General features: G+C 43.4%; 2 protein-coding genes across 5 annotated transcripts; one reads left to right on the forward strand and one right to left on the reverse strand.

Annotated features, from left to right (window-relative positions):
• Nucleotides 1-156: 156 nt before the first annotated feature.
• Nucleotides 157-13,586, forward strand: PLAT (plasminogen activator, tissue type). Of its 3 annotated transcripts, XM_071729018.1 has the most exons (15): nucleotides 158-275; nucleotides 1,670-1,766; nucleotides 4,956-5,056; nucleotides 5,995-6,034; nucleotides 6,448-6,579; nucleotides 6,989-7,102; nucleotides 7,455-7,629; nucleotides 8,162-8,253; nucleotides 8,508-8,682; nucleotides 9,006-9,091; nucleotides 9,498-9,693; nucleotides 10,181-10,317; nucleotides 10,404-10,544; nucleotides 12,006-12,154; nucleotides 12,855-13,586. In XM_071729018.1, exons 3-15 carry the CDS (start codon nucleotides 4,994-4,996, stop codon nucleotides 13,011-13,013), a joined length of 1,659 nt encoding a protein of 552 aa, XP_071585119.1. In that variant the 5' UTR covers nucleotides 158-275; nucleotides 1,670-1,766; nucleotides 4,956-4,993; the 3' UTR covers nucleotides 13,014-13,586. The 3 variants fall into 3 exon arrangements, with proteins under 3 accessions (XP_071585118.1, XP_071585119.1, XP_071585120.1); XM_071729017.1 differs by lacking the exon at nucleotides 1,670-1,766 and having other exon boundaries at nucleotides 157-275; XM_071729019.1 differs by lacking the exons at nucleotides 1,670-1,766; nucleotides 6,448-6,579.
• Nucleotides 13,587-14,688: 1,102 nt separating this feature from the next.
• On the reverse strand, nucleotides 14,689-22,333 carry AP3M2 (adaptor related protein complex 3 subunit mu 2). 2 transcript variants are annotated; one of them, XM_071729020.1, is made up of 8 exons: nucleotides 21,949-22,333; nucleotides 20,050-20,221; nucleotides 19,413-19,550; nucleotides 18,822-18,907; nucleotides 18,205-18,338; nucleotides 17,317-17,524; nucleotides 16,775-16,919; nucleotides 14,689-16,361 (listed from the first exon to the last, which is right to left on the reverse strand). In XM_071729020.1, exons 1-8 carry the CDS (start codon nucleotides 22,219-22,221, stop codon nucleotides 16,261-16,263), a joined length of 1,257 nt encoding a protein of 418 aa, XP_071585121.1. In that variant the 5' UTR covers nucleotides 22,222-22,333; the 3' UTR covers nucleotides 14,689-16,260. The 2 variants fall into 2 exon arrangements, with proteins under 2 accessions (XP_071585121.1, XP_071585122.1); XM_071729021.1 differs by lacking the exon at nucleotides 21,949-22,333 and adding an exon at nucleotides 21,668-21,894.
• Nucleotides 22,334-26,107: the final 3,774 nt, after the last annotated feature.

The raw sequence follows: 26,107 nt of genomic DNA on the forward strand, positions 1-26,107 counted from the left end.
AAAACATTCTGTAAAGTTCCAGCATGCCCCACTCCCTTCCCAAGCAAGCGTCCCCCTGACCCGCAGGCTCCCTCCCAGCAGCCGCCCCGGCTCGCCCCGATCCTGGCCGGGGGAACGCACGCCCCGTGCCCTCCGCAGTCCCCACCCCTCGGGTGCAGTTTTAAGCAGGACAGGAGCTGGTCAGGGAGAGAGCAGCGGCAGAGCCGCAGAGAGCACAACACCAGAGTGGTCTGGAAAAGAGATCATCACCAAATAACAGAAGAGAAAAGGAAAAGGTAGGGACTGTTCTGCACCTGTCTCAAAAAGTGCATTTCCTGTTTTCATCATCAATGGCATTGTCATTAAATACTATTAATGATTATTATTATTATTTAATAAATTCCACTGAATCACCATGGTAGTTAACTTAACTGAGCTATTGCCTTTCAGCTTTGGAAGAGATTCATAACGCTGGGTAAAGCTGCTGCTTTTCAGCTGTTTCAAGAAAGCTTCAGCTTTTCCAAAGAGGGCTGACAGCCTCGGGCTCTGAGCAGCTAGCGGGGAGGAGTCTCCTGCACAAAGAGCATTAATTAGCAAAAGAACTTAAAGAGGAAGGTTACAGACGAGTATCTTGATGGTGAGAAGAGACTCAGCTAGCTGTGAAAGGGTAACTTGCCGTCTTCCCGGGAGTAGATCGGACTCCCAGCCTGGATAATGGAGGGACAAAGGGGAGGAGGGCGGGTCTTCAGTTCTCCCTAAACGCGCTTCTTTTCTAATGTGGGCAAAACCGCAGGAAATAATGAGAATGATTGCCAAAACAAAGACAGAGCTTGAAATGTCCATTTCCTCTCTTGCCTTCGAAGACTACAGAATCTGACTTCTCTGGTTTGCTTTATTTTTTTCCCCAAAAGCAGATGTCTGTCCACAGTTACATTTTAAACACAGTCTGATACTCAGCTGCTCAGATTAGAAAAGGGATACAGAAGCACTTTCTCCAGAAGGCAGGAAAAAGCAGCAGTCTTTTGTTTAAACTAGATCAAGGTAACTGTTCATCAGCAAGAAAGCTGTTAGTGCTAAACCAATTCAGAATTACTGTATTCTGGACTGGACATACTAGGTCATTGGGAGGTATGTGAGGGAGAGGTGGAGCTACTTTTTATTTAAATTAATGATTTTTTAAATTTTTTTATTTTTTTTCAACCTTGGTAAGATAAAGCCCTTTTTTTAAGGTCATATTGCACATCAATAAGATAATAGTCACACCCTTACTGCTTTGAAGAGCTGATATTAATAATAAATTACTGTGGGATTTAAAGTATTCCTGCTGCTGATGCTTCAGCAAAGGGGGATACATTTAGGGTATATCTTTATGTCCTTTGTACCCGGAAATGCAGAATCAAAATGTCACAACAGCACATCTGGTCCTCCAGCTTAATGGTAGAGTGTTTTCAATTAGATGGGAGCAAAGGGTGAGAGCAGAAGGCACAAATCATTTGGGAGAACCCTCCTGGGAAGCACATTGGTTGCAGGCTTCTCCTCAGAATCCTGTAAACATAGTACTTTTCAACTAGCTGTGTGGTTTCAGTTTGATAGGGTTTACAGGGCTTATCATTTGGAACATTCCGATTGACTGGCCTAAATTGCAACTTTCCTGAAATTGAAAATAAACAGCTGGAACATCTGTTACCAGTTTTCCACCCATAGTAGGACAGCGGCCACCAATGGATGGACAGGCATCCCCCCATGGAGGGGGGGAAAGGAGGCAAGAAGAGCTGCAGCATTTTAAGGTAACAGAAATAAGGGGTAGAAAAGACAATACAGTACAGCTGTAGGGAGACTGCTGCATTCTGCAGTACAAGCATGTGCTGTGTAAGACTGGATCTGCTTGCATGGCTGACTGTATGGGATGAACTGGATTCAACCATTCAGTTCCTCTTATATAGGGACTCCTCCTTTCAGGTTGGTCTCCAAAGCATTTATGCATTTTTTTTTTCTTTCTCAGTTTGAAAGATATTTCCCCATCTCCCCTGAAAACTACCTATAGTTTTCTGCTGGTTTCAGGCAGCTAGAGCTCCCTTCAAGATATTAGTTGGGCCAGCTTTGTGACACAGTCCTTCTACATAAGAAAAAAAAAAATAAAAATTTACCAGTGTTGCCCTTTGGGGGCATCTGAGCAAATACTTGAGAAATGAGGTCTCAGCAGTTCTTTATGGTGCTTCCTAGGGAGAAATTCTAACAAAGCAGTTCAGCTCAGCTAATTAGTTTTACTGAATGAATCTTTCCTTTACAAGGAATGTAATGTAGATACATACATAGAATGTAATTTCTTAAAGCTGTCAGTAGGAACTTCAAGCCTTGACAAATATGAACAATAACCAAAAAAACCCCAAAACACCCAAACAACAACACCCAAGCACAAATAATCTAACTTCTTTAGTCTTGAATCCTAATATATGACTCATTCATCTGTCATACTTGAATTTCACTAGCTATTACCCAGCTGTCTTCTCTGGATTTATATAAACAGAGCCTGAGCTCCTTATTTCTGGAAGTAGTAGTTTTCTCAAATAATTGAGTTATCTTTCTTCTTGCTCAGGGATCATATAATATAGATTATAAAAAGCTAATTGTATGAGAGACAACACCTGAGAATTATTCAACGATTTGGAACTGCAGAACAATCCTAAAGATTGGAAATGAAATCATATCTTCTTGCCTGCTACTCTACCTCAATCCTAGCTCTTGGTTTGTATAGGAGGCCTTATATTTTTAAGGGAAGACAGAAAATGGTCCTCTGGTGCTGTACTTGTTCAAAGCAGGGGTTCCCATCTACATGAGACACTGATGTGATTCATCATCTCAGCCACCAAGACTGCTATAGCAGCTTTCATTAGTATAGAGGATCAAGCTAAATCCATTCACACTGATTACTTATGTCTCCTTCAGTTGCAAAAAAGAGCTTATATTACTGTATGTGGGTGTAGCTGTTATGTTCAGAAAGAGAATTATGGGTTCAAGTCAGGATACATGTGATAAAGTTATTTGTCTAATTGTAAGGGTTCAGATTAACATAATAATGACAACTCCAGTCCTTAAAAGCTATTACCCAGTTGTGAAAATCAATAGCATCTTCCCAGTTTGCATTGGACCTTGCTATTTAATGCCATATTTCCAAAAATTCACATAGGCACTAGGTTTCTAAACTTCTGACACTATAAATATTTGTATTCATCTTATTTGCCATGAAAAACAGCCTCCTCCCCCCCAGCAGTGTCCTGTTGTCCTGTTGGTGTACCAATAAATCCTTATTTAAAGTCCTCAAGTTCAGCAGTATTTCTAAATAGAAAACCTTGCTGGCTACCAACCTCATGCTGCTAAGATTTACTCAAGTTCTTTTACAAACAAACATTTGCCTGGTCTTTTAGAGTTACTACAAGGTCACCAAGGGAAACAAATGGGGAAAAATTGGGGATTTTTTCCTGCAGGGATGGGAGCCCACAACAAAGCACGCTGCTTTCATGGGCAACAGACCACCTCAGAGAGCCCTTCACTGCCTTTGCCTGCCACGTCCAGTGTCTTTTTCCACTAAGAGGGTGAGATTAGAAATGGCATTTTAATACAGCAAGGGGAAAAAAAAAACCAAAAAAACCCCATGGTGCTTAATTTCAGAAGTAAAATTCTGTACATGTTAAAGAATATGCCATGTTATGAGTGAGCCCTGTGCTGTTCAGAATGTTCTCTCTGAAAAAATTCTCTGCACAGCTTCCCTAAACTCCTCAGTGCTTACACAAGGCTCTTGGCTTCGGTGAAAGAAATTGTTTTTCCTCTTTTGTCAGGAGACAAACGGGGGGAAGGGAAGCCAGGGCACAAGATGGTGCGTATCTCATTGCAGTCAATAGCTAAGAAATCTAAATTCATGCTTTTGCCAAGAAATCTGCCTGCTCAAGGCCAGACAGAAATAAATTTTGCTACAGTAGGAAGAAATACAGATGGATCACAGCACTCAAATGTCCTTCCCATAGCTATCTGTGACCAGGTCAAAGCAGCAATTTCAGTAGGTAGGAAATTAACCTGTGATGAGTGAAGACAGAAGAAGATTTTCAAAGCAAGTAAGATGAATGGAAGCAGGAATCCAGACTGATCCTTAACCCCAGCCACACCATGCCAGTCAGCAGTCTCCCAGAGGTGATTGTTAGAGGTTCTCTCACAAGACTACAGCTCTAGGAGAAAGACCAGCTAAGTCAGTCTGGAGGAAGCAGAAACTCTTCATGTGGGATGGAAGAGGGCTATGGGCTTTTCTGAAGCGTGAAGAGATTAGAGGGAATAAAATGTAGCAGTGACACACGAAAAGAAATGCTGCAACGAATCAATGAGAACACAAGACCAAAAGCTGGGCTGGCAGCTTTCCCATAATCTCCCTTTCTAGCAAAAGCACGTGACAATATTAGAAACTAAAAGCTCAGCCTGGGAGGAGCTATAGAAATATTGAAAATAAAAGACATAGCAGTGCTGTCCCCAGCTATCATCAACTAAAGTCTCCTTGCCAACACATCCTCTACACATGAGAGAAACCTGAAGCAGCAGCCTGTGCAGAAAACACAAATCTTAATCCACTGTTATCACGGACTGACTGTTCAGCAGAGTTTTGTTCCCCTGCATGAGATCTCTTTGATAGGCCTCAACTACCTGAATCTCATTTAGCATTTTCCAAGCAGCATTACACTCCTCCATTGGACAAGTCCATCTCACTAATAATGCACATGGTACCATTGGCTCCCAGCAACCTTGGGAAAAAGCTCTTGGAATTTACTTATGCCAGTGTTATGCCTCAGGAAACACACTCTGAGTTTCCCTCTGACCTAAAGGGTGTGCTTTAGGGATGTTAGGTTTCTGGGTTTATCAGGTAAAAGCACACTTGGGTTGAGCCTGGCAGATTGCCTTTGTTTAACATCTTATTTTTTCTTTTGTCATTATAGGTAACTTGAGAGTTGGAGGTGACGGAAAAGCACTGGGAATGGAAGGCAAATTTGCATGTTTCCTCCTGGTGCTGGGAGGAATCGTGACTGCTCAGGGCCAGGTGAGAAGCTAATGCATCAAATCACTCTCTTGCCACCACCCTGCATTTTCAGCAGCACTTCCTTACCACCAACTCCAGCTAAATGCATCAGATGGTAGGACAATCAGGTTATATTACTAGAATCTGAGGAAGAAAAACTGTACAAAGTAGTCTACCTCTAAGCTGGGATTTCCAGTAATGTGTTATCCTGTCTGATTTTATTTCAGTAAGGAAGTCTTCTCCAATTCTTCTTACTGTAGCTGTTCATTGTCATCTCTCACTGTTAAAAGTTCCATTGTGATCACCCTTTAATTTTCTGTTATCATCACCTTCATCTCACTTAAACTGGAGGTTGATGGTTCCCACGTTCCCTTACTTTAAGCCTCAGTTTGCCCAGTTTTAAGTAAATCCTACACAATTCTAAAATGTTTAGCCTTTCTCAAAAAACTGCCACCTCAGACTTCCTCTTCCTTTTTATGTGGTTTCTTGTGGCCTAGTCAAAGAAGCTTTCTGAATTGGTTTCTTCCTTCATACTTTATCCAAAACCTGAAAGAGACATATCTATCAAAGATAATCAAGCTACAAAGGCTTACAGGAAAACTACACATAAGTGTGTTTAACTTCCTTCAAACAGCAGAAAACTTACAAGCTTTAGTTAGCATTTGCTGTTCCCCAAAAGCACATGAGCACTTCACACATGATATGAATACAGCACATCCCAAATTCACATCTCTCAGGTAACAAATAATCCCCTGGTAATCTGTGGTGAATAAATGATTTACAATTCTCAGTTCCCTTGCTGAGGTACTAGAGGCACTTTCACTGTACTGTCTGACAAGGAGGGCAGACAGTTGCCCAGAGCTCCCCTGATTTACAAGACCTCATGACCTTTGGAGATGCTTGTTCTCAGTTTTCTGAAGACATCAGTTTCTCACAGAATTAACCTTCTTTGCTTGCAGGGCTTACACCTGCGTTTCAAACGGGGAGCCAGATCTAGAGGTAAGCCAGGCAAACTGCAACCAAATTACCTGAGGCTTTATGAACACAGGAGGGGAAAGCAGGTGACACTGAGGGAATGGAGCCTGAAACCTGTTTGTCATGGTTATTCAATTGAGAGATTCAGAAGGCAAAATACCAGACCATTAATACCATCCATAACTCTGAGAAAATGGTTTTCCCCTTCCTCTGCTCTCCTTCAAAGAAAAAGAGGCCAGATACATCCAGCAACAATACATCCAGTGAGAGAGGTGGGGTAATTGTGTTCTGAGAAGAAAAAAGGGCAGTCCATTAGGCAGATGCTCCCATCATGGATGCTTCTTTTTTCTTCCTGGAAGAAGAAAGAAAGGAGTTCTGCTCAGCCAGGTCTTTCCCACCTGAATCTCTAAAAGAGGATTTCCTTTCTCCAATTACAGCCATTTGCACAGACAATTCATCTGGAGAAATTTACCAGCACAGGGGGACCTGGCTGAGGCTCTCAGGGAGCAGAATAGAATACTGTAGGTGCGACAGTGGTCGGAGTCGCTGCCACGCTGTGCCTATCAGAGGTGAGTATCAAGAAGAAAAAGAGAAAGAAAATGATGGGGAATGAGAGACTTTCCATCTAATAATCCTAAAGAACTCCACTGCAAAGGAAGGAGTTATGACACAGAAAATTTGGCTTGAAATAAGTTGGATAGAAATGAAGATACTAAAATACACCAACTCACTCAGGACTGAGTGGAAATGGACGAGGTGCTGAGGAAGGCTACTAATGGTGTAATGTGGACAGAATGGAGCAAAAGAGGGTGTAAGAACTACACTAAAAGACTGTAAGCACATAACAATAACAGGTAGACAGGGAAAAAACAGAACAGACTAAGGAAGACTGTCAGGAGAAAAAAGATGGGTATACACTGCCAGCTTCTTGCTTCTGCAAAGTCTAACAGTATTTTCTGGTTTTTGCTTATTCCACAGCCTGCACGAGAAATAAATGTTACAACGGGGGCCAGTGTTCACAGGCATATTATTCCCCACAGCTCTTCATCTGCCAGTGCCACCCACGGTTCTCTGGGAAGCAATGTGAAATAGGCATGTATACCACATTTACTGCTCTGAACAATGTTACTGGGTTCACTCTGCAGTGCAGGAGGATGAGGTACCCAGAAGATGCTGCAGTATACTTGACTTGGTTAAACTGCCTCTTTTTATTCTAAAGCTAACTCAAACTTTTAAGAAGGACACATGGGCTGTTCTCAGTGTTTCTTAATAAATAACTAAATTTTGGAGCTGAAGACCTCCATGTATACTTGCAGTCTGCCTGGCAAGATATTTTCACTGACTTACTAGACTAGCCTGGGAGCAAGTTTAAAGAGAACGTAAGACTATGGAAGCAGAGTTTGGGATGGTGTCCTTATAGTAACAGTTTGTTCCCTTTTTTCAGATACTGAAGTCAAGTGCTACAAAGGTTCTGGAGTAACATACAGGGGTATGTGGAGCATGACAGAGAGTGGAACTGAGTGTTTAAACTGGAATAGCAATGGCTTGATGGACCGGACGTACAGTGGCCGAAGAGAAGATGCTGCTGAGCTGGGATTGGGCAATCACAACTATTGCAGGTGAGGGGCTGATGGTGCAAGGGGCAGAGCCATGAAAATCAGCCCATTCTAAGAGCCTTTAACAAAGGTACAGCTCTTTGCAACAGTCTAATACCAAGCAGAGAACACTGCACAGGTGCAAATATCAGCTGTCCATGTCAACTTCTGTACACTGAAACTCAGCACTACCTAGACTGGATGCTTGTGGCAAACTGAAACATGCATACATCTCTAAACACATATGCTTTCCCTTGGCCTAAAACTCCCTCTGTAAGCCAGTTTCCTGCATCTCCAGATCCTGCTTAAGACTCTAAAAATATAGGGCTTTCTTGCACATGAACAGAGCTGCACAGGCTGTCCATTGCTGCCAGCAACTGGCTGCCTCTTCCTCACCTCCATGTACTCCACAAGTTTAAAATTAAAGTAGGAATCCGAACAACTTCTGATGGTTCAGTCCATGTCTTCACTGCAGAACAGGCTAAAGTTACCAAACTAGATGGCAGGCATGGCATTAATAACTTTGTAATGATGCACAATATCATAACTCTTTCAGAAACCCAGATGAGGATTCCAGACCTTGGTGCTATATCTATAAAGGGGGAAGGTACATCTGGGAACACTGCAGTGTGCCCTCCTGTTCAAAAGGTACATGCAGGGGACAGGGAATGGACTTCAGAGCTTCCATGATTCACTCCATATATAAGGACTGCTTGTGGACTTGAGCTATTTTTGTAGCCTGAAGAGAATCTCATATTAAATCATGTTTAAGTTTTTAATATTTATGACTTGGAGAGACTGAGATAAGCATAGCTAATGTATAGATGCCATGACAGAAATCATAACTAGAAACAGCTGATGGGTTCACATCCATTGGTTAACATGCATCTTTCTTATTAAAGTTGGGAACATCAACTGCAAATCTGGAAGAGGCACAGATTACCGAGGCAGCCACAGTGTTACCAGTTCTGGAGCTACCTGCTTGAGGTGGAATGCTCAAATCCTTGTCAACAAGTTTTATACTGCTTGGAGAAGAGATGCTTTCCAGCTGGGCCTTGGTAGTCACAACTTCTGCAGGTATGTAGTCAATTACAGCATTTTAAAAATCACACCAAACGCCCTTGTGGTGCACTCTTGTCATTCATGTGGGCTATGAAAGCACAGGAAATACATTACTGCTGGTAATGAAGCTCACTGACAATAGCAATTTTATTCCACCTGACCTATGCTTCTCTGATATAAAACACCAGAAATGTAAATTCAGTGTGCCCCTAAGGCCCTCTGTATCTCTAGAAAAATCAAAAAAAGTACACTCAGATCACAGTCTGCCACATTTATGTGTCTCCAAACTCCCTATAGGTCTGATAATACAAACAGCTCTTCTCCTTCCTGTGCTGCAGGAATCCAGACAATGACAGCAAGCCCTGGTGCCATGTACTGAAAGAAAATCGGCTGACATGGGAGTACTGCAATGTGCCGACTTGCTGTAAGGATCCTAGCACTCCTGATCCTTCTCTTTCTTTAAGGCATTACTGTTTTGCATGCCGTTTCTATTAAACTCGAGCCTCTTATGTAAAATAAGATCTGGAAAAGAAAGAAAAAAAAATGGATAAAGCTTCTTGGTTCAGAAAGAGGTTCTGTGGCTCCACTCTCACAGAAGTGCCTGTTTCTCTGCCAGATGAGAAGATTGCAGAAATGGAGGACAGAAAAGGCAGGGTTGTCTTACTGCATTTTTCAAATCAGAATGAAAGTTTCCTAGGGAACAGGAATGAGTCAGATACCAAACAGTTCATGCCAAAGCTGCCTGAACATTCACTGGCAGCTAACAGGCTCTTGCCCCAGACTCAAAGCAGGAGCACCTGAACAGATATTTCTGTGTTTGTCATCCACAGCTACCTGTGGCTTACGGCACCGCAGTGCCCGTCAGTACAGGGTTAAAGGTGGCTCCTATGCAGACATTGCAGCTCACCCCTGGCAAGCTGCCATCTTCGTGAAGTACAGGAGAACACCTGGAGAGCACTTCCTCTGTGGAGGGATTCTGATCAGTTCTTGCTGGGTTCTGTCAGCTGCTCACTGTTTTGAGGAACGGTAAGTTGAGGATTCGGTACTGGCTAGGGTGGGGAAAAAAATCTGGAAAATGTAAGCATCCAGTACAGCCTTACTGGGAGAGTAGAGGACTTGTAAAAAAGCTCTTTATATCAGTAAGTAATTGTAAGCAAAAAAGTACAGAGTTAATTGTGCTGAACATTACAGACAGGCATTTATTGGGCAAACTGGCAGCATGGCATTAAAGTACCACAGGGGAATATCAAGTAGCTGAGGAACAAAGTTGTCAATACAGGTACAGAGCCATCTGAAACTGGAGAACAGCAAGGGGCTGGCAGAGGAGCTTTGACATAATGGCTGTAAGCAGTTAGTGAAAAAACAAAGGTAAATGGGATCCTTGAGGTCAAACTGCCTGGGTAATGAAGTAGCAATGGTGGTAAAATAAGAAAAGCAGAAGCTCCAACAACACATCTTCAAGGGGAGGGTCTGCTCCAGTTAAGATGCTAAGAATGTAAGATTTGTTCTTCAGCTTTAGTACAGATCAGCTGAGGATTGTGCTGGGTAGGACTTCCCGGGCAACTGCCGAGGAAAACGAACAAAAGTTTCAAGTGAAAAAATACACAGTGCACCAGCAGTTTGACTCAGAAAATTTCAACAATGATATTGGTAAGAACTTTTTCTGACCTTGAGACTGGAAAGGTCACACTTGGCTCAAGTTTGTGATCATGGCACTGGGGATTTTTTCTCTTCAGCTCTGTTGCAGTTGAACTCAGAAGCAGAAGATTGTGCTATTGAAACAGACACTGTCCGTGCTGCCTGCCTCCCAACACCAGAACTGCAGCTACCTGACTGGACTGAATGTGAGATCTCTGGTTATGGCAAAAATGAAGAATGTAAGTAAAAGATACATGTGTACACAAAAGCAGAAAATACAATGTCCAAAGTTTCAGTCCCGTGCCTCCAAAGAATTGAAGCCTTGTGCATTGCTCAGTGTGTGACCCCTGCATCATTATATGGCCTTAGAGCAGCACTACAAAACATGTGTTAGTCAGGGGATACACAAAACAAGCTTACAACAAGCTATGCTGTAAGTTACTTCAATTCACTTGAATTCTGTCAGCTGCATGGGCTAGTAGCTCCTTGAAGCTCTCCAGCAGTAGAAACAGCAGAAAATAGCACAATGTATAAAGTAGGAAAGTCAGAAAATTTGTAATCAGGGCTGCCATACTCTTGCTGTACTGAGTAAATTATATAGCTATTGTCATTCTGACAGAAATGCATTTCTATCAAGATTTAATACACTAATATACAATTACAGGTAGTTGCATTATTCTAAATGATATATGGGCTGTGCAGTGATTAGCAAAAACAAAAATCTGAAGAAGTAACAATCCCAGATATATTTAAGAAGGCTGGCGAAATGGTTTTTCAAGTGTGCTGCAACAGGAATAAAGCCTGTCTGAAAGTATACACAGGCTGACCTATATTTAAAACAACAAAAAACCTCTGCTCTTTTTTAGTAGTACTTTAGTATAAAGTCTTTTTACTCTCTATCTTGTATATTCTTTGAGACAAAAATGTGAAGCATCCATTATATCAAGACCTAATAATCAACTGAACCCACAGGGGTTTTGCAGCAGACTTGACTATTTAATTGTGGCATAAAATGTTTTAAAACTGCTTTTAAAGATAATCCCAAGAATTGTTTTTGGGGTGCACAGGATAAACTTTTTGAGAGCAAAGGATGATGCAATTGTAATTCCAAACTAGACTGAAAAACAACAATCCTGCCAACTTTCAGCTTTGTGCATTTGCAATTGTGCAGAAGAACAAAACCAACACCCAAAAAACCCAAACAAAAAAATTCCCTTCCATTCCAATGTAACACAAGTGTACTTTCTTATCCTGTTATTCAGTATCGTGTATAAGAAGGCATCTGATTTTTGTTACCTCAAGTCTAATACTAAGTTTCAGGATTCTGTTTCTTTCATTCAGTCAGTGATTTTCATAGACTCTTTCTGTGACTTCATTTTTATTGATATAAATGTGCAAAGATTACTTATCCATCCAAGAAACCCAGTAGTCCTTAATTTGGCACCTACAAAAACCTCTCTAGCACTTAAGCTCACTAAAGAAACAATATTCTCTCTCAAAAACTGTTCCCACTGGCAAAGCAGAGCCCTGAAGAATTAAAAAAACCCCTTTGGCAAGGAAATGGTTTAGCCACCCTCTTCACCCCCAGCTATGTCTGTTTGCTCCCTAGAGAAACTTAACTGCAATTCAAAAAATAAAAAATAAAAAAAAATCTGTGTTCACACTTATATAAATGTGGATATTATGATTTTTTCTTGCAGTTTCTCCATTCTATTCAGATTACCTGAAGGAAGGCCATGTCAGACTGTTTCCAGCCAGCCGGTGCACATCACAGCATCTCGACAACCGGACAGTTACAGACAACATGTTATGTGCAGGAGACACAAGACACCTTGATGATGCCTGCAAGGTAAACCCAGTTCTGTTCCTCTTCTTTGACAGTCTGAGCAAACCAAACAAAAAGCTTCAGAAAATACTCTTAAATAACTTCTGCATTTAGCTACATAGGACATAGGAATTCTAGCAGACTTTTGTTGAACAGGACTGATGGTTCCTCTTTCTTTTTTCTTCCCTTGCCCCTCATAGCTGTGAAAGCAGACCACACTTAACCAAGGGAAGCAAAAAAATACAGACTGAAAATCTCAAGTATAGGAAATATCACAAAACTGAGCAGGAAACTCCACCTCAGCAGCATTTCCTAATATTTTCTCTTATGTGAGCATACAAAATACTCAGAAGAAGGTTCTGTAAGAGGAAGAGGGTGCTGCTCTACAGAAAAGTGGAGGAAAGAAATATAAAGGCTAAAAAATTATGGCAAATAAACAGCTAGAATAAGAAGGAACAGGAATGCATGCATTCAATCCACATCCTTTCTGTTTAAATAGCTATTTAGTAATTTTGCTTCACAAAGCAGTTATAGACAGCAACAGTGTGAAACCTCATAGTTTGAGTAAGAGTGTGCCCCTTTTCATTCTTATCAATATCTCTTGATTTGTGAGCATACTACACAGGGTATTTCTGTAGAGGGCAGCGCAACACTAAAACCAGTGAAGAATAAAAAAACCACAAACAAAAAAGAAGATTGCTACTAACCTGCTGCTTCTCTGCAGGGGGACTCTGGAGGGCCTCTGGTCTGTATGAAGGATGAGCGTATGTATCTAATTGGAATCATCAGCTGGGGAATAGGCTGTGGCCGTAAGGACATTCCTGGTGTTTATACAAATGTGAATCGTTACCTGGACTGGATTCAGGACAACATGAAACCCTGAGAAAGAAAAATGAACTCTCCAGTGTCGTGTGCCCACAGCCTCGCAGCTCCCTGCCAGGTGCTTTAAGGATGCTGAGAGGGTTTCCCCTTTGTCCAGATGCCTCTGACTTTCAGTACAAGAGGAAAACAAAGTGCAACATGTGGGAAGAGCACACTGTTAAATTGCTCTCTTTTCCTTACTACAGGTTATCAGAAGCTAATGCTCCTTTCCCCCCACGTCCCCAAGCTTTCTCCTTGCATCACATCACACGATACAATTAAAAATTAAGTTTTGGCTCGGGAGAACAAAACAAGAAAGAACATCATGCATCCCATTAACAGCTATGTTTTTTAGGGTATGGTCGTGAACTGAAGGCAAAGGGGACAGATTTAATAACCTGAAAACTTCATCTATTCTTTAATCAGCTCTGTATTTTGAACACATTCCAGTCAGGCTTAAGTTCTCTCCTAATACCATTTTACTTTGGTAATTTAAGCTGGTTTCAGCTTGACTTCAATAGAAAGAGCAAAGCTGTAGGTATGGGCTGCTTATCTGCTGCTTATTTCCATATTAATATACTACTTGTTTTTTTCAGTTTGGGACTGATTCATTAGCTGAGTCTGAGCAAACCCAGGATGACATGCTTATAAGGGCAATCTATTCTTCCACTTTCTCTTTTTCTCCTGGTGAACACTTAAGTATTTTAAGTATGGAATAGGTAAAAATCTTAACAGCAGCCTTATCTGCTGCAGAATCAACACATTACATTTATTTTTATTATTATTATTATTATTATTATTATTATTATTATTATGCATTTCTATGCATTTTCTGAAATAAAAGCAAAAACTTCTAGCACAGCAGGGCAAAACAAAGGACAAGTGTAATGGTAGCAGTTATAGGTGCCTGCTAGATTTACATCCACAAGTAAAGATCGACTAAAACATCACCTGGCTGCATTTGTCCTTTACAGAAGTCAGGACAGGTCTAATCAAGTCACCATGAATTAGAATCTCAGTCATCAAGCACTACTTACTTGTATTGTGACACTAAGTGGTACCTATACATGTCCTAAGAGTTAAGCCTCTTTGAGAGATTCTCTCTTGTCCAGTTGTTTTATGAAGTAAGAGAAAGCAGGTGTGACTACTGTTTACAAAAGGAAATAATTATATTGAAGTTTTCAAGAGTTTAGTATCAAATGGGTATTGTCACATTGTATATGGCATATATGAAGCCTTTCAAGATCTCCTGTAACATGAATCACTTCTGCAGGGGAGAAAAAAGCCTTTCAGAAACAAAGGTACAAAGCCAAAGGACTATATCAGTACCTGAGAAAGAGGAAGGTGAAGAGGTATCTCATTGTCTTAATAATTAAAGCACAGTCCTTAGACTGCTACCCAAAACCCTGCCTAGTAAACAAAAATGGTTCCACTGCATTCCTGAAAGCAGTTTCACTGAAGTTCCAAGAGGCATTCAGCACTCCTTTTGGGAAACACCAAGAAAAAAATACTAAGAAAGTAATTGATTCTAACTTCTCAACAAAGTGACTTAGTCCTGAACTGTGTCCCAACTGTGCATAAACATCTCCCTAAGGCACCTACTACACAGAATCCAGTTGGCATAATTTACCATCCTCCTCAAATACCAACTGTATTTCTTGCAAAACCCACACAAACCACTCTGAAATGACACAGAATACATGTAAAAATTAATTTTATTGATGCCCTTGCTGAAGGTTACATTTGCACTGAACATGCTCAGCAGCAAGGCTACCTGCTATCACATTCATCCACTGCACTGGAACTTGCAATTCCACGAGCAAGATGCCACTCAAACACTGCAAGTATCCACTGTATCAAAGCAGAATGTATGTTATCCTTCATTCAGGGTCAGCTTTTTCTGTTCTCAAGATGTATGTGCTGGATTACACAGCCACATGACAGATGCTGTAGTCACATGTACAGCAATTAGTGACAAGTTCTGCTACCACAGAGCAAACACACGGGCATCTAGTGGCCAAAGAACACATTACAGACAATATGGAACAATGCAGATGCCTCTCATTTCATATTTAGGCTGTACAGAGAGATGCAGCACAGACAGGAATGGGCAGATGCAGAAAGAGCTCCTGCAGAAGGGATGGTCCCAGTGAAAAATCCAACATAGGCTTGAATCCACCTGCACAGCAGTTGGTTGGTACAAGAACTGGAATGAGGTAGGATAGACAGAAACACTAGAAAGGTATCAAGATACAATTATCTCTAAGACAAGACATGAGTGAGCAGGAGAGCAGCAGTATCACCTTCATTTCCAATAGGGAAGCAGAGACAAAAAGAGTTTCCAACAAGTGCTGCTCTTCATTTAGCCACAGCTTCAGCTTCCACATGTTGTTTCCACAAAAATTCTCCTGCCTCTCTCTCCCCTGACTGTACAAAGAAAATGAAAGAACCCATACCTTCAAACACTGATGAAAGATACAAGAGCAGCAGAATTATTCAGATGTCACCACCCAACAGCTGCAGGATGACAAGTGCTACAGTCAGCCCTTCAAAGGATGCCATACCAAAGATCTGGGTGGGCCATACCAAAGATCAGTCTATCTTCAGAGATTCAAGATATCTGATGACCAAGATGCCTTATGAAATATCTAGCAAAAGCATCCACTTCTCTTCCTCCCTCTATGGCACCATCCCCCATTTTAGGCTTCTTAACTGCCTGCCCATCCAAGGTAAGAGAAGGTACCTTTTCACTCCTTCCAGACCCTTTGAGGCAGAATGGATAGATGATCCCTGTGCTACAAGGAACTATACAGCTCTCCACCCTAACACCCAGTGATGGTGAAAGGCACCTGCTGGACCACCACTCTGGAATTGAAGTTTGTGGAAATTCCAGTTTGTGTTATCTGCAAAGGGGTAGAAGCCAATGAAAATGTAAAGGAGTTTAAAAAGGCAGTAAATCCTTAGAATTTCCTGTAGGACAGCAAAACAAAGGTGATACAAGCTTCCATAGCTGACTCACCAATCCCAAGGGACCTGAACACCTTTCCCATCTGCCACGGTTCCAAATACTTCAGAATCTGCTAGGTATCAGGTGGCTTCAGGTCAACCTTGCTTTTTGCTGCTCCCCAGTACTCTTAAGCACTGGCTCTTCTGCTCATGCTACTACAGGCAAGGGAGCTACCCTAAACAGACAGATGGGGTAAGAGGCTGCATCCAACAGCCAGGGACAGGAGAAACAGGGACGTGCTCTTCCTCACTATCAGGATCCTCTAGGTTCGGACTTGGAACTTGCCAGCCTTAGTCATGTATTTTATCCCCTTGAAGGGCTTGTACTTCTCCCCATACATGTCCAAGCGGTTCACCTTCAGTCCTAAAAGCAAAAAAACACAGCATCAGACTGACTGCTGCCACAGAACAGCAAGGCCTTCAGGATACATGAGCAGAAGAGCATAGAAGAGATGCAGAAGGCATAGGGAAAGTTTTAACAAGCAATAAACATAACAGAGGAAAACTGCCAGTTGCTCAGAATAATTCCTTATAAACACATCTATACCCTAAAATTCTTAAGAGCTTTGTAAGCATGAAATGCAGGGAAATGTAAATAGGCTGTTTCACAGAGCATCCAAGTGAATCCATGTAGCTGTAGAGGAAGCACATATTTTACTTGAAGAACATGTTTTAGATAGAATGTACTTCAAAAGACCAGCAGAGCTACTTCAGCTACATGCAGAACGAGCACTGACAAAACAGAACATTCAGCTTCTTTATCTGACAGCCACTTACCAGATATAGCTAGCTGCTGAATTTTAAACTGCAAGTTAATGGTGGGGTTTTCATCTGGTTTTGATGTCCCAGCTTGCAGGCTCATGGTCCCCTTCAGGCTTGGCAGCTTCTGAGGGTTTATTTTCCCCACATCCCATGACAGCAACTTCAAGAAAAGAAAAATGTGGCAGTGAAACACAAATAGTACTAACACCCTCTAAAGAAGAATACTCTCCCAGTGGCAGATTGTAATGTTTCTTTATGTGAAAGTTCTTTGCCTTAGTATGTTGCCTTTCATATTGGACAGACACATTACAATCTTACAGAGCAGTGCACACACAGAAACTAGAACTACAATCTGCCTGGACACTGAGCTTTTGTTGTAGGGATTAAGACAATTTCAAGTAAGCAAGAACAGCCCAATCTCAGCCCTAGAACAGATATGGCCTTCAGTAAAGCAATGTTCAAGGCAATGTTAATGTAAACATGAACAGCTCAAATTCATGTGCTGAAAATGAAAAAAGCTTTTTAAAAATGTATATAATTTCTCTTTTTCCTCTCACCTTTGTAACCGGATCGAAGATATGTGTTCCCTGAGAGGGTGTGAGGGTCATATTTAAGACACCTTTTGGCATCTGGCTAGTGACCATCACCCCCTCTACAGTCTTCCCCATGGTCTGTTTTGGCCCCACTGTAATCTCGAAACGTCCCTGGGAGCTGCTGTCACGGAAGCTGATGTTGTGTTTAACATAGACAGGAATTGCCACAAGACTAGAATAAAGACATGAACAGAAAGTTGCTGTCACTTTCATCTTTGTTTTTCCTTCTGCAGCCTTTGCCTTCTACACTGAAAACACTGGAAAGCAATCTCTTTAAAAGAGAAGGAAATACTATGCTCGTTTGTTTGACCTAAGAGCAAACTCAGAATCCTGTTTTCCAGTCTTAACAGGCTTCCTGTATCTTAGTTTTCTACCTCTCAACAGGACAGTTACATCCAGTGTAACAGGAGACTTGAACAACCAAGCAGACAAACAATTCCAGGCAGTGCAGCAGCTTGAACTTCATGTGTGTGTTCTGGTTGGATTTCCCACTCCTTTTCATCTACTTGAGAGAAGTCTGACAAAGTCTAACAAAATGCTTTTGCATCTGTAACCTCAATTACTACTTGAGATAAGCTGCTTCTAGAAGAGAGCCATGGACAAGAACTTGTCGTTCTAATATGAGAGACATCAGAAAACCAACAAGATTACTGAACTATTTTGTTCTATTCTAGAAATTTTTTATAAACATAGGAAATCAACAGCATGATTACTCCATACTGCCTAATTCTTTCCTTTCTTCATTTGGGACAACATGCCACCTGATCTTTAAAAGCAATTCCTTTTTCTTTTTTCCCTCCTAACAAGGAAGATCCAAAGTTCATAATTCACATCACTACATTCATCACCTACTTCTGAGCACTGACATGGTAGGAGAGCAAGCGAAAATTTCCATCAGGTGGAATGAAGGAGAGGATTCTCTCTGACTCCCAGCGCTTAAAACGCACACAGGGATGAAAGCTGACATCATCCAGCAGCCGTGGGTTCTGAAATAAAGGCACAGGGTTAATGAAGGTGGCACTGCTTAAAATAACCTCTGCTTCATGCATGCAGGACCCACCATTCAACGTGCTCTGCACATTGCAAAGTGTCTATGTTAAGCTCTTTGATGCTGTTACATCTGTGCAACAGCAGTACTCAATAACCTCTATCCTATTTTATAAAATTTAGTCATGCCAGATAATTACCCTGATGAATACTTATAAAAAAGACTGTCCTTTATAGTATCTGCCACTGTATCTCAGATACTTAATCACAGCACACACTAACAGCACTTTTAACAAAGAATCTGAAAATAAAACCTCTAGGCTCAAAGTTGCTGAAGTTCACTATGAGTTTCCATCATCAGTTCTTTCTCTTTTTGTCTGGTATGCCCAGGTTATGATCTACTGGAATCCATCATTGTGAGACTGAGATCCCAGCAGCAGGGCTGGGAAAACCTCTTTGAAATACACATCCCTAGACTTTACCATAAAGGAGAGTGTAAGGTCTGGCATCCCAGTCAGCTTGACACAAGCATCAATCACTCCTTGGATTTCAGCAGTAATCGTGGAACCTGCAGCAATAAAGTAAACACAGGAGGTAATATGAACCTGATTAAAAAATCCCAAAGTGGAAAAACTATCAATGGGGAGGAAGGAAATTTATTATCTTTATGAAATGCCATGGCTCATTATGTTTCAACTCAGCATCTTTCTTGGTCCCAATGACTTGTAGACAAGATGCATACAAATAAGAAAAACTGGCACCAGCAGTGTCCATTTTAATGGCTCTCAACTCTAAAAAGACTAAGATGCACAAAAACTAAGGCAGCAGTAGTATGCACAATTCTCATTCACCTTCTATTTTCCCAATATAGAATTACTTGCAAGGCTCCAGGAACACAGACAAATTAAAACCTTGATACCTCTCTGAAATTTTTGACTGAATAGCACTTACAAGTTGATAATACTCAGAGTAATAATAGGAATAGAACTTCCCCCACTCAGACGAGGGAGAAATCTCTCTTCAGATACTATCAGGACAAGCTACGATGTTTTACCCAGAAGCAACTTCCATACCTGATTTGTCAATAATTGCATCTATCTCCTCAATCACATCAAAATATGCCTCATTGTTGGTATATTTGACACCAGTACGTCTCCAAGGCACCACTGAGAGCTGTCCAGTAGGAAGCTGGTCACCCACATTAGTGCTTCCTGGAGAAAACAAAGGCAATCACCACAACCAAAGTTATGACAACACTCCAGAATAAATCCCTGGCCTCATATGATGTAATTGTAATTAATCCCTGAGAAACTCAATATCTCTGTGAAGGAGAGGAATTACTCTGCCAGTGTCACTGTTTGTATTCTACTATTTGTGTCTCTCTCACACACAACTCTGTAACATCCCACAGTGAGACAGAAGGAATTGTAACCAAAACCATAAAATCACCCCAACAAAAACCCACACCAAACTAACTCATTCCAGAGTCATGACTGCAAATGTAACCTGTTTAGTTAAAAAAAAAAAAAAAAAAAAAGTACAGATGACGATGGAACTGGAAGGAAGCCAGGACTTTCTCAGTGCTCCTATGCTGGGGTTTAGGACAGTGTGGGGCAATGTAAATTTTCTTCCCTCATGGTCCTAATTGACTTACATAGGAATTATTGCCACATGACCTTCTCAGTTTATCTGCTTTTTGTTTCCCTGTACCTGTGATGGTGTTGACAACTGTTCGCAGGATAGTAGGAGGTTTTATCAGTTCCTTAAGAATATTAGACTCTGTTGCCAATGGGAAGCCATTGTCCAACATCTCCTCCAGTACCTCATAAACCACCACAACATTGTCCTTGATCATCACCTCAGAGCAGACACCAAAATAATCCTGTGAAAAGAAATAATTACTCAACAATCACTGAAAGACAGACTTAGTGATCATCTGGTTCAGTGTCTTCCCACACAGAAATAAATCAAGGCTCTTCCTGGGGGAGAGATGAAAACAACACAAAAACTCCTTATATTAGTACAAACACCTCAAACAGACACAAACAATTCTGCCTCTGCCCTGCCAGCTGATAATCACCACATTATCATGTGCTCCTATTTCCTTCTACATAACAAGACTCTTTTTGATAGCCAAGAGATTTTTAAATTTTGAAACTGGCTCAACTGTAACCACTAAGCAACAATATTAGTATGAAAAACTTGCTTCCCATGGCCACTACTGACTTTCCTGCAGTATTCCATGTCCTTCCTCAGCTGCCCCAGTCATTACTTACAATGCTCTCAATATTTTAACGGAGCTGTACTGCTGTTTAAAAAATTCAGCCTCTTCTCATCAAAGCTTTTTATTTACTTTTGTTATAATGCCTGCATACATTTGGGCAGTAATACAATTATTAACGTCAATTCTGCGTCATTTTTTTTACAGAATTTATTTTGATGTGGAATACAGCAGAAGCACAGCTTCAAACTCTGCATATTCTGCCTAAGTCCAGTTTTTTTTTACAGGAAAACATTTCTGAAGTCTAACACACTGTGCTGACAGTCAAGACTGACCGTGCATTTTTGACCTGAACAGCCAACTCACTCCCTGAACTCAGCAATACCTAAGGCAGCCTACACTCACATTCTGACTGGTACCTGGAAGCAAAAGCTCACATGACACTTGTTTGACCCAGCACCCACAGCTCCTGTATTCTGGCAGGATGCTGGTCACAAGACAGGGAAAGTCCAGACTACACAGTCCTGTTCTGGCAGGCAGAAAACAGACAGCTTCACTATTTCCCTGAAGTGTCTGGCAGTCATAGCACAGAGGAACAGGGCTGCTCTGAGGTAACTCCCGGGTCTCACTTCTTTAGGAAGCAAATAAATACTTCCAATAAACACTTCCAATAAATATCACTGGATGTAGGCACATAGGAAGGTAGGTTGTCAGTACAGGCTGGAGAGAGGGGGCTCAGGGGAGACCTCATCACTCTCTCCAACTCCCTGAAAGGAGGTTGGAGCCAGGGGGGGGTTGGGCTCTTTTCCCAGGCAACTCTCAGCAAGACAAGAGGGCACAAGAGGTCTCAAGTTGTGCCAGGGGAGGTTTAGGTTGGACATGAGAAAGAATTTCTTGATGGAGGGGGTGATCAGACATTGGAATGGGCTGCCCAGGGAAGGGGTGGATTCTCCATCCCTGGAGATATTTCCAAAGAGCCTGGATGTGGCACTCAGTGCCATGGGCTGGGAACCACGGGGGGAGTGGAGCAAGGGTTGGACTTGATGAGCTCTGAGGTCCCTTCCAGCCCAGCCCATTCTGTGATTCTATGATACTTAACTAAAGCACATGGTTAGGAATCACACGACCTCTCAGTGAGAACAACGCCGGATTGGGCTGCAAACCAGAAACACCAGTCCTGGCTGCTGAAAGGTCCTTCCTGCGAGCACAGCACAGGCTGATGTTGAACCCACCGCCATCCTTACGCAGCACATTCCCGAGCATCACTCATCATCCCATCCAGACCCACTCCGAATCCTCTCAGGTGCAGGATGGACAAGGCGCCTGGGCTCCTCCCCGCCTGACCCCTCGGCGCACACCGGCCGAGCTCTCAGCCGCCCCAGCCCTACCTGGAAGGTATCCACGACGCGGTGCAGGAACTCGATGACGAAGAGAGGCGGCACCTCGCTCTGGATGACGGCCACGAAGAAGATCTTGTGACGGTAGACGCTGAGGAGGTAGTGATGCGGCGTGGGGATCACTGGCGGCACGTTCTCCGCTTCTGAGGCCCTCTCCTGCGCCTCGAAGAAGTAGTCACAGACGGAGCGGCTGACCACGCTCTTCCAGTGCTTCTCCAGGAAGATGTCCCCCGAGGCGTTGATGAGGAACAGGCTGTGGATCATGACTGCGTCCGGCGGGGACACGAAGCAGCCGCTCCTGCAGCGCCCGCCGAGCCTGCCCCGGGCTCGGGCTCAGCCTCAGCCTCAGCCTCAGCCTCAGCCCCGCCCCTGCCCCGGGCTCAGCCCCGCCCCCAGCCCCGCCTCCCTCCTGACAGAGGCTCCGCCCCCTGGCGCGAGGATTGGCAGCGGTAATTCCCACCCCCGGCTCTCCCCGGGAGAGGTTCGGCAGCGAACGCGCTGATTGGTTGACCCGGTCACGGCCGTGCCCGATTGGCCGAGGAGCGGCGAGCGGGGGATGACGCACCGGAAGGACACGCGGTGCTCAGCTCCCATTGGGGCAGCGGCGGGTTGCAGGGCGCGACCACCGGAAGGGGCGGGCCGCGCCCCGGAGCGCGCGCAGCGAGTCCCGACCCCTGCTGACCCACAGCACGCGGCCGCCCAGCAGGGGGCGCTCCCGCCCCGCGCGCGCTCCCGGTCGGTGAGGCGGCGCGCGCCTCCCCAGGACCCCCCATCCCGAGGGTCTCCCCAGGACCCCCCATCCCGAGAGCCTCCCCAGGACCCCCCCATCCCGAGGGTCTCCCCAGGACCCCCCCATCCCGAGGGCCCCCCGAGGACCCCCCCATCCCGAGAGCCTCCCCAGGACCCCCCATCCCGAGAGCCTCCCCAGGACCCCCCATCCCGAGGGTCTCCCCAGGACCCCCCATCCCGAGAGCCTCCCCAGGACCCCCCCATCCCGAGGGTCTCCCCAGAGCTCCAGCCCCCCGAGGGCCCCCCCTAAGTTTCCAGACTCCATCTCCACCTTGTAGCGCCCGGACCCGCGGCACTGCCAACCACACCTGGTTCTCCGTTTGTTCGAGGTCGGGGTGAACAGCGTCCTCCGGAATGGTGTGAAGTAACCCAGCTCCTCCAGTGAGGAGCAGCAAGTTAAATGTTTCCCACCGTATTATTCTTCTGGTTTTGTTCACTACAGAGCAGTAACACCAATGAAAACATCAGCCAGCTGCCAGGGAGATGACAACTGTCCAGCAAAACACACTGAACCTCTGAGTGACTGCTCTGCATAATGAGAGCAGGTGTCTCATAATCGATGGCAAATCTCTGGAATTAGGAGTCAGGCAGATGCCATTCCAAATAATTTCCCAATTTTACTACTCTGCTGGGAACAAACATAAATAGAAGAACAACAAAAAAAGCAGCAATTTCTAACCCATTAAAAGCACACAACCTCTACTACCTTGGAAGGCATCAGGCAGGGGTCAGTTTTATTTACTCTGACATTATCTTTAATACTAACACACATACTTTAAATAAAGTATTGGATAATTCAGCATGCAGTAGATGAGGTTTTTGTTACAACAACAAAGGAGAAATGACACTAATTTCTCTGTTATGTTCATTATTTGTATCATACATTTTTTAAACATTCTATAATGGTTTTACATGTCTAATTCAAATTACTGCAATGAATTACACATTTGAGAGCAAAAAGGACTAATAATTTGTCATTTAATTACAGCACTAAATTTAAAATAATTATGATTTTAATAAAAGCACTTTTAACAAAGATACTGTTAAGATTATTATATCAGCCTGTGAGGCTGTTGGAAGCTGTATTTATGGGGGAGTCATACTGATATCACAGACAAAAAGCAGCACATGGCTGAACTGACCACCAAGGCTTTATACATTTGGCTGAGAAAATAAAACCTTCCTCATTTTAATCTGGACCTTAAAATCAACAGTCATGGGATGTATATCTTTTCAGTAAGGGCATTTAATTTTTGTCTCATGAAATACAACTCAGTTTTGGCTATATCATACATTGCTTAAAAACTACCATTTCCCTTTGACTGCTAGCACCCATCACCGAAGTTCTTAATATTTTACTCAGTTCATGATGTCTGTTTTTCCTAGAGTTACATCAGTTTCTTTAGGCATCAAAAACGTTGGCACCAAAACCAAAGGAACCATAGGGTAATTATTTCTGCACACCAAAAGAAAATGTTGAGGGAAAAACGCTTCTACTTTAAATTCAGTCTTTTTCAAGTCCTGCAGAGAACAATTTGCTGTTACACCACTCTTCACTAGTGCAGAAATGCTGCCTGGCTGCTCCCAAACTGTTTGCACAAAAATAATGTTTTCTTCTGAAAGTCAGTCTCCAGAGTGGCTCAGGACCTTATAGAAACTGGAACCTAAAAGGAGAATATGGCAGGAGATGCTGCCAACATAGAATTTAATTTTGCTGATTGAAAACTGCTCACTGAAGGGCATTATACTTCAGTTACAGTACATGTACCCCCAGAAAAACTTAATCACAGTCAAAGAGCAGTGCTACAAAATAGTGTTGCCAACCCGTGCGCTGTTTTTTTTCTAAAGTAATTTATTACTATCTGTAGTTTACCATATGCAGGAATTCTGATGATTTAACTGTTAAACCTGTGCAGTGAAAATAAAAAGGAAAGTAGAAGAAAATAGGCCATTTTAAAATTTATAATAGCTAACAAAAAATAAATTATTCAAGGGTGTTAATAACCTACTGCCACTTCTGAAACAGAATACCGTCTACAGACTGATACTCAGTGTTGTAGGAACACAACTGAGTTTCACAGTTATGTACTAAACCCTCTTAGTCCTCCTTACTTCATTATCTGGAAACTACATTTGTATCTCCATTAGCTTTTATAAATATAACTCTACAGCCTTGTAATTTGAGGCGCTGGAAGCCATGCAGCGTGGAGCCACACGAATTCTGAAGACCCAGAAGAGGTGGAAGAGATTAATTTGTAGGGAGAATGCAACTCTTTGGCAAGGCAGGATCAAACTTCTACAGCCTGCCTGGCATAAATGGAACTGTACAACAGCACCTCAAACTCCACTGGCTTCAAGTAGTAACTCACTGAGAACATTTAACTTCCACACTGAAAACTTACACTGTTAAAACATCGAGTTCCTCTTGCTCAAAAGTTTTCTTTCCCCTCAAGGTGATAAAGCCATTCAGAAAAAAAATTAAAAGCTTGCTTTACCAGCTCCGTTCCCACAGCAGATGTTTTTTAAGATTTATTTTAAGATTTATTTTTCTTTTCTAAAAAGAGAAGCCTACAGGACACTTTACATAGTAGCTGTCCTTTGAGGCAATGGTGAAAAACGCCGACTTTCTAACACGTCCACACACCTGGAAAACTGAGCTAGAGTTAAAAAAAGTAAGAGAACTGCACACAGCAACTCGGGATAGAAAACAAAAGGAGAGTCATTCAAATATAACCGAGAAAGCAGGCTGTAGAAGTTGCTCTTTATTTCTGCCATCTTCCAGCACACGCCGGTCCCACGTTCACAGCTCTGCAGAGCTCAGAAGTCACGCAAATCACCTCAGGAAGATGCCTGGAGACAAAGCAGAGACACAGACAGGGCACACCCGCTCCCGAACTCCGGGGCGCAGTTACCTCAGGATCCTGCACGAACTCCTCGCCTCAGTCGGAAAACCCGAGCGCCAGCTCAGGCAAGCCCAAGAGCCGGGTTTCCCCCTTCCAGCCATCTATCACCGGTGTACGATCGCTGGCGCTGGCCCCGGCCCCCTCGCCGTTCCCGCCTGGCTCTCGGCACCCATCCCTCGGTCGCAGCTCAGGGGTGCGGAGCGAGGCGCCCCCGCGGCGCCCGCCCAAGCTCCGGTTTCAGTCAGGCTTCGGCGAGCGCCGACGGCCCCGGGCCCCGCACGCTCCCCGCAGCGTCGAAGGCCGCGCGGCCCCGGAGCCCCCGGCCCCGCCTCCCGTCACGCTCCTGCCCAGACCCCGCTCTGCCGCCCCCGACCCCGCGGCTCCTCCCGGCGGCGGCCGCTCCCGCCCCGCTGCGCTGTTCTCCGCGCGCGCCCCCGCCCGCCGCGGGCTGTTCCCCT

Source organism: Heliangelus exortis, chromosome 30 (assembly GCF_036169615.1).
Source record: "Heliangelus exortis chromosome 30, bHelExo1.hap1, whole genome shotgun sequence".
Taxonomy (NCBI): domain Eukaryota; kingdom Metazoa; phylum Chordata; class Aves; order Apodiformes; family Trochilidae; genus Heliangelus; species Heliangelus exortis.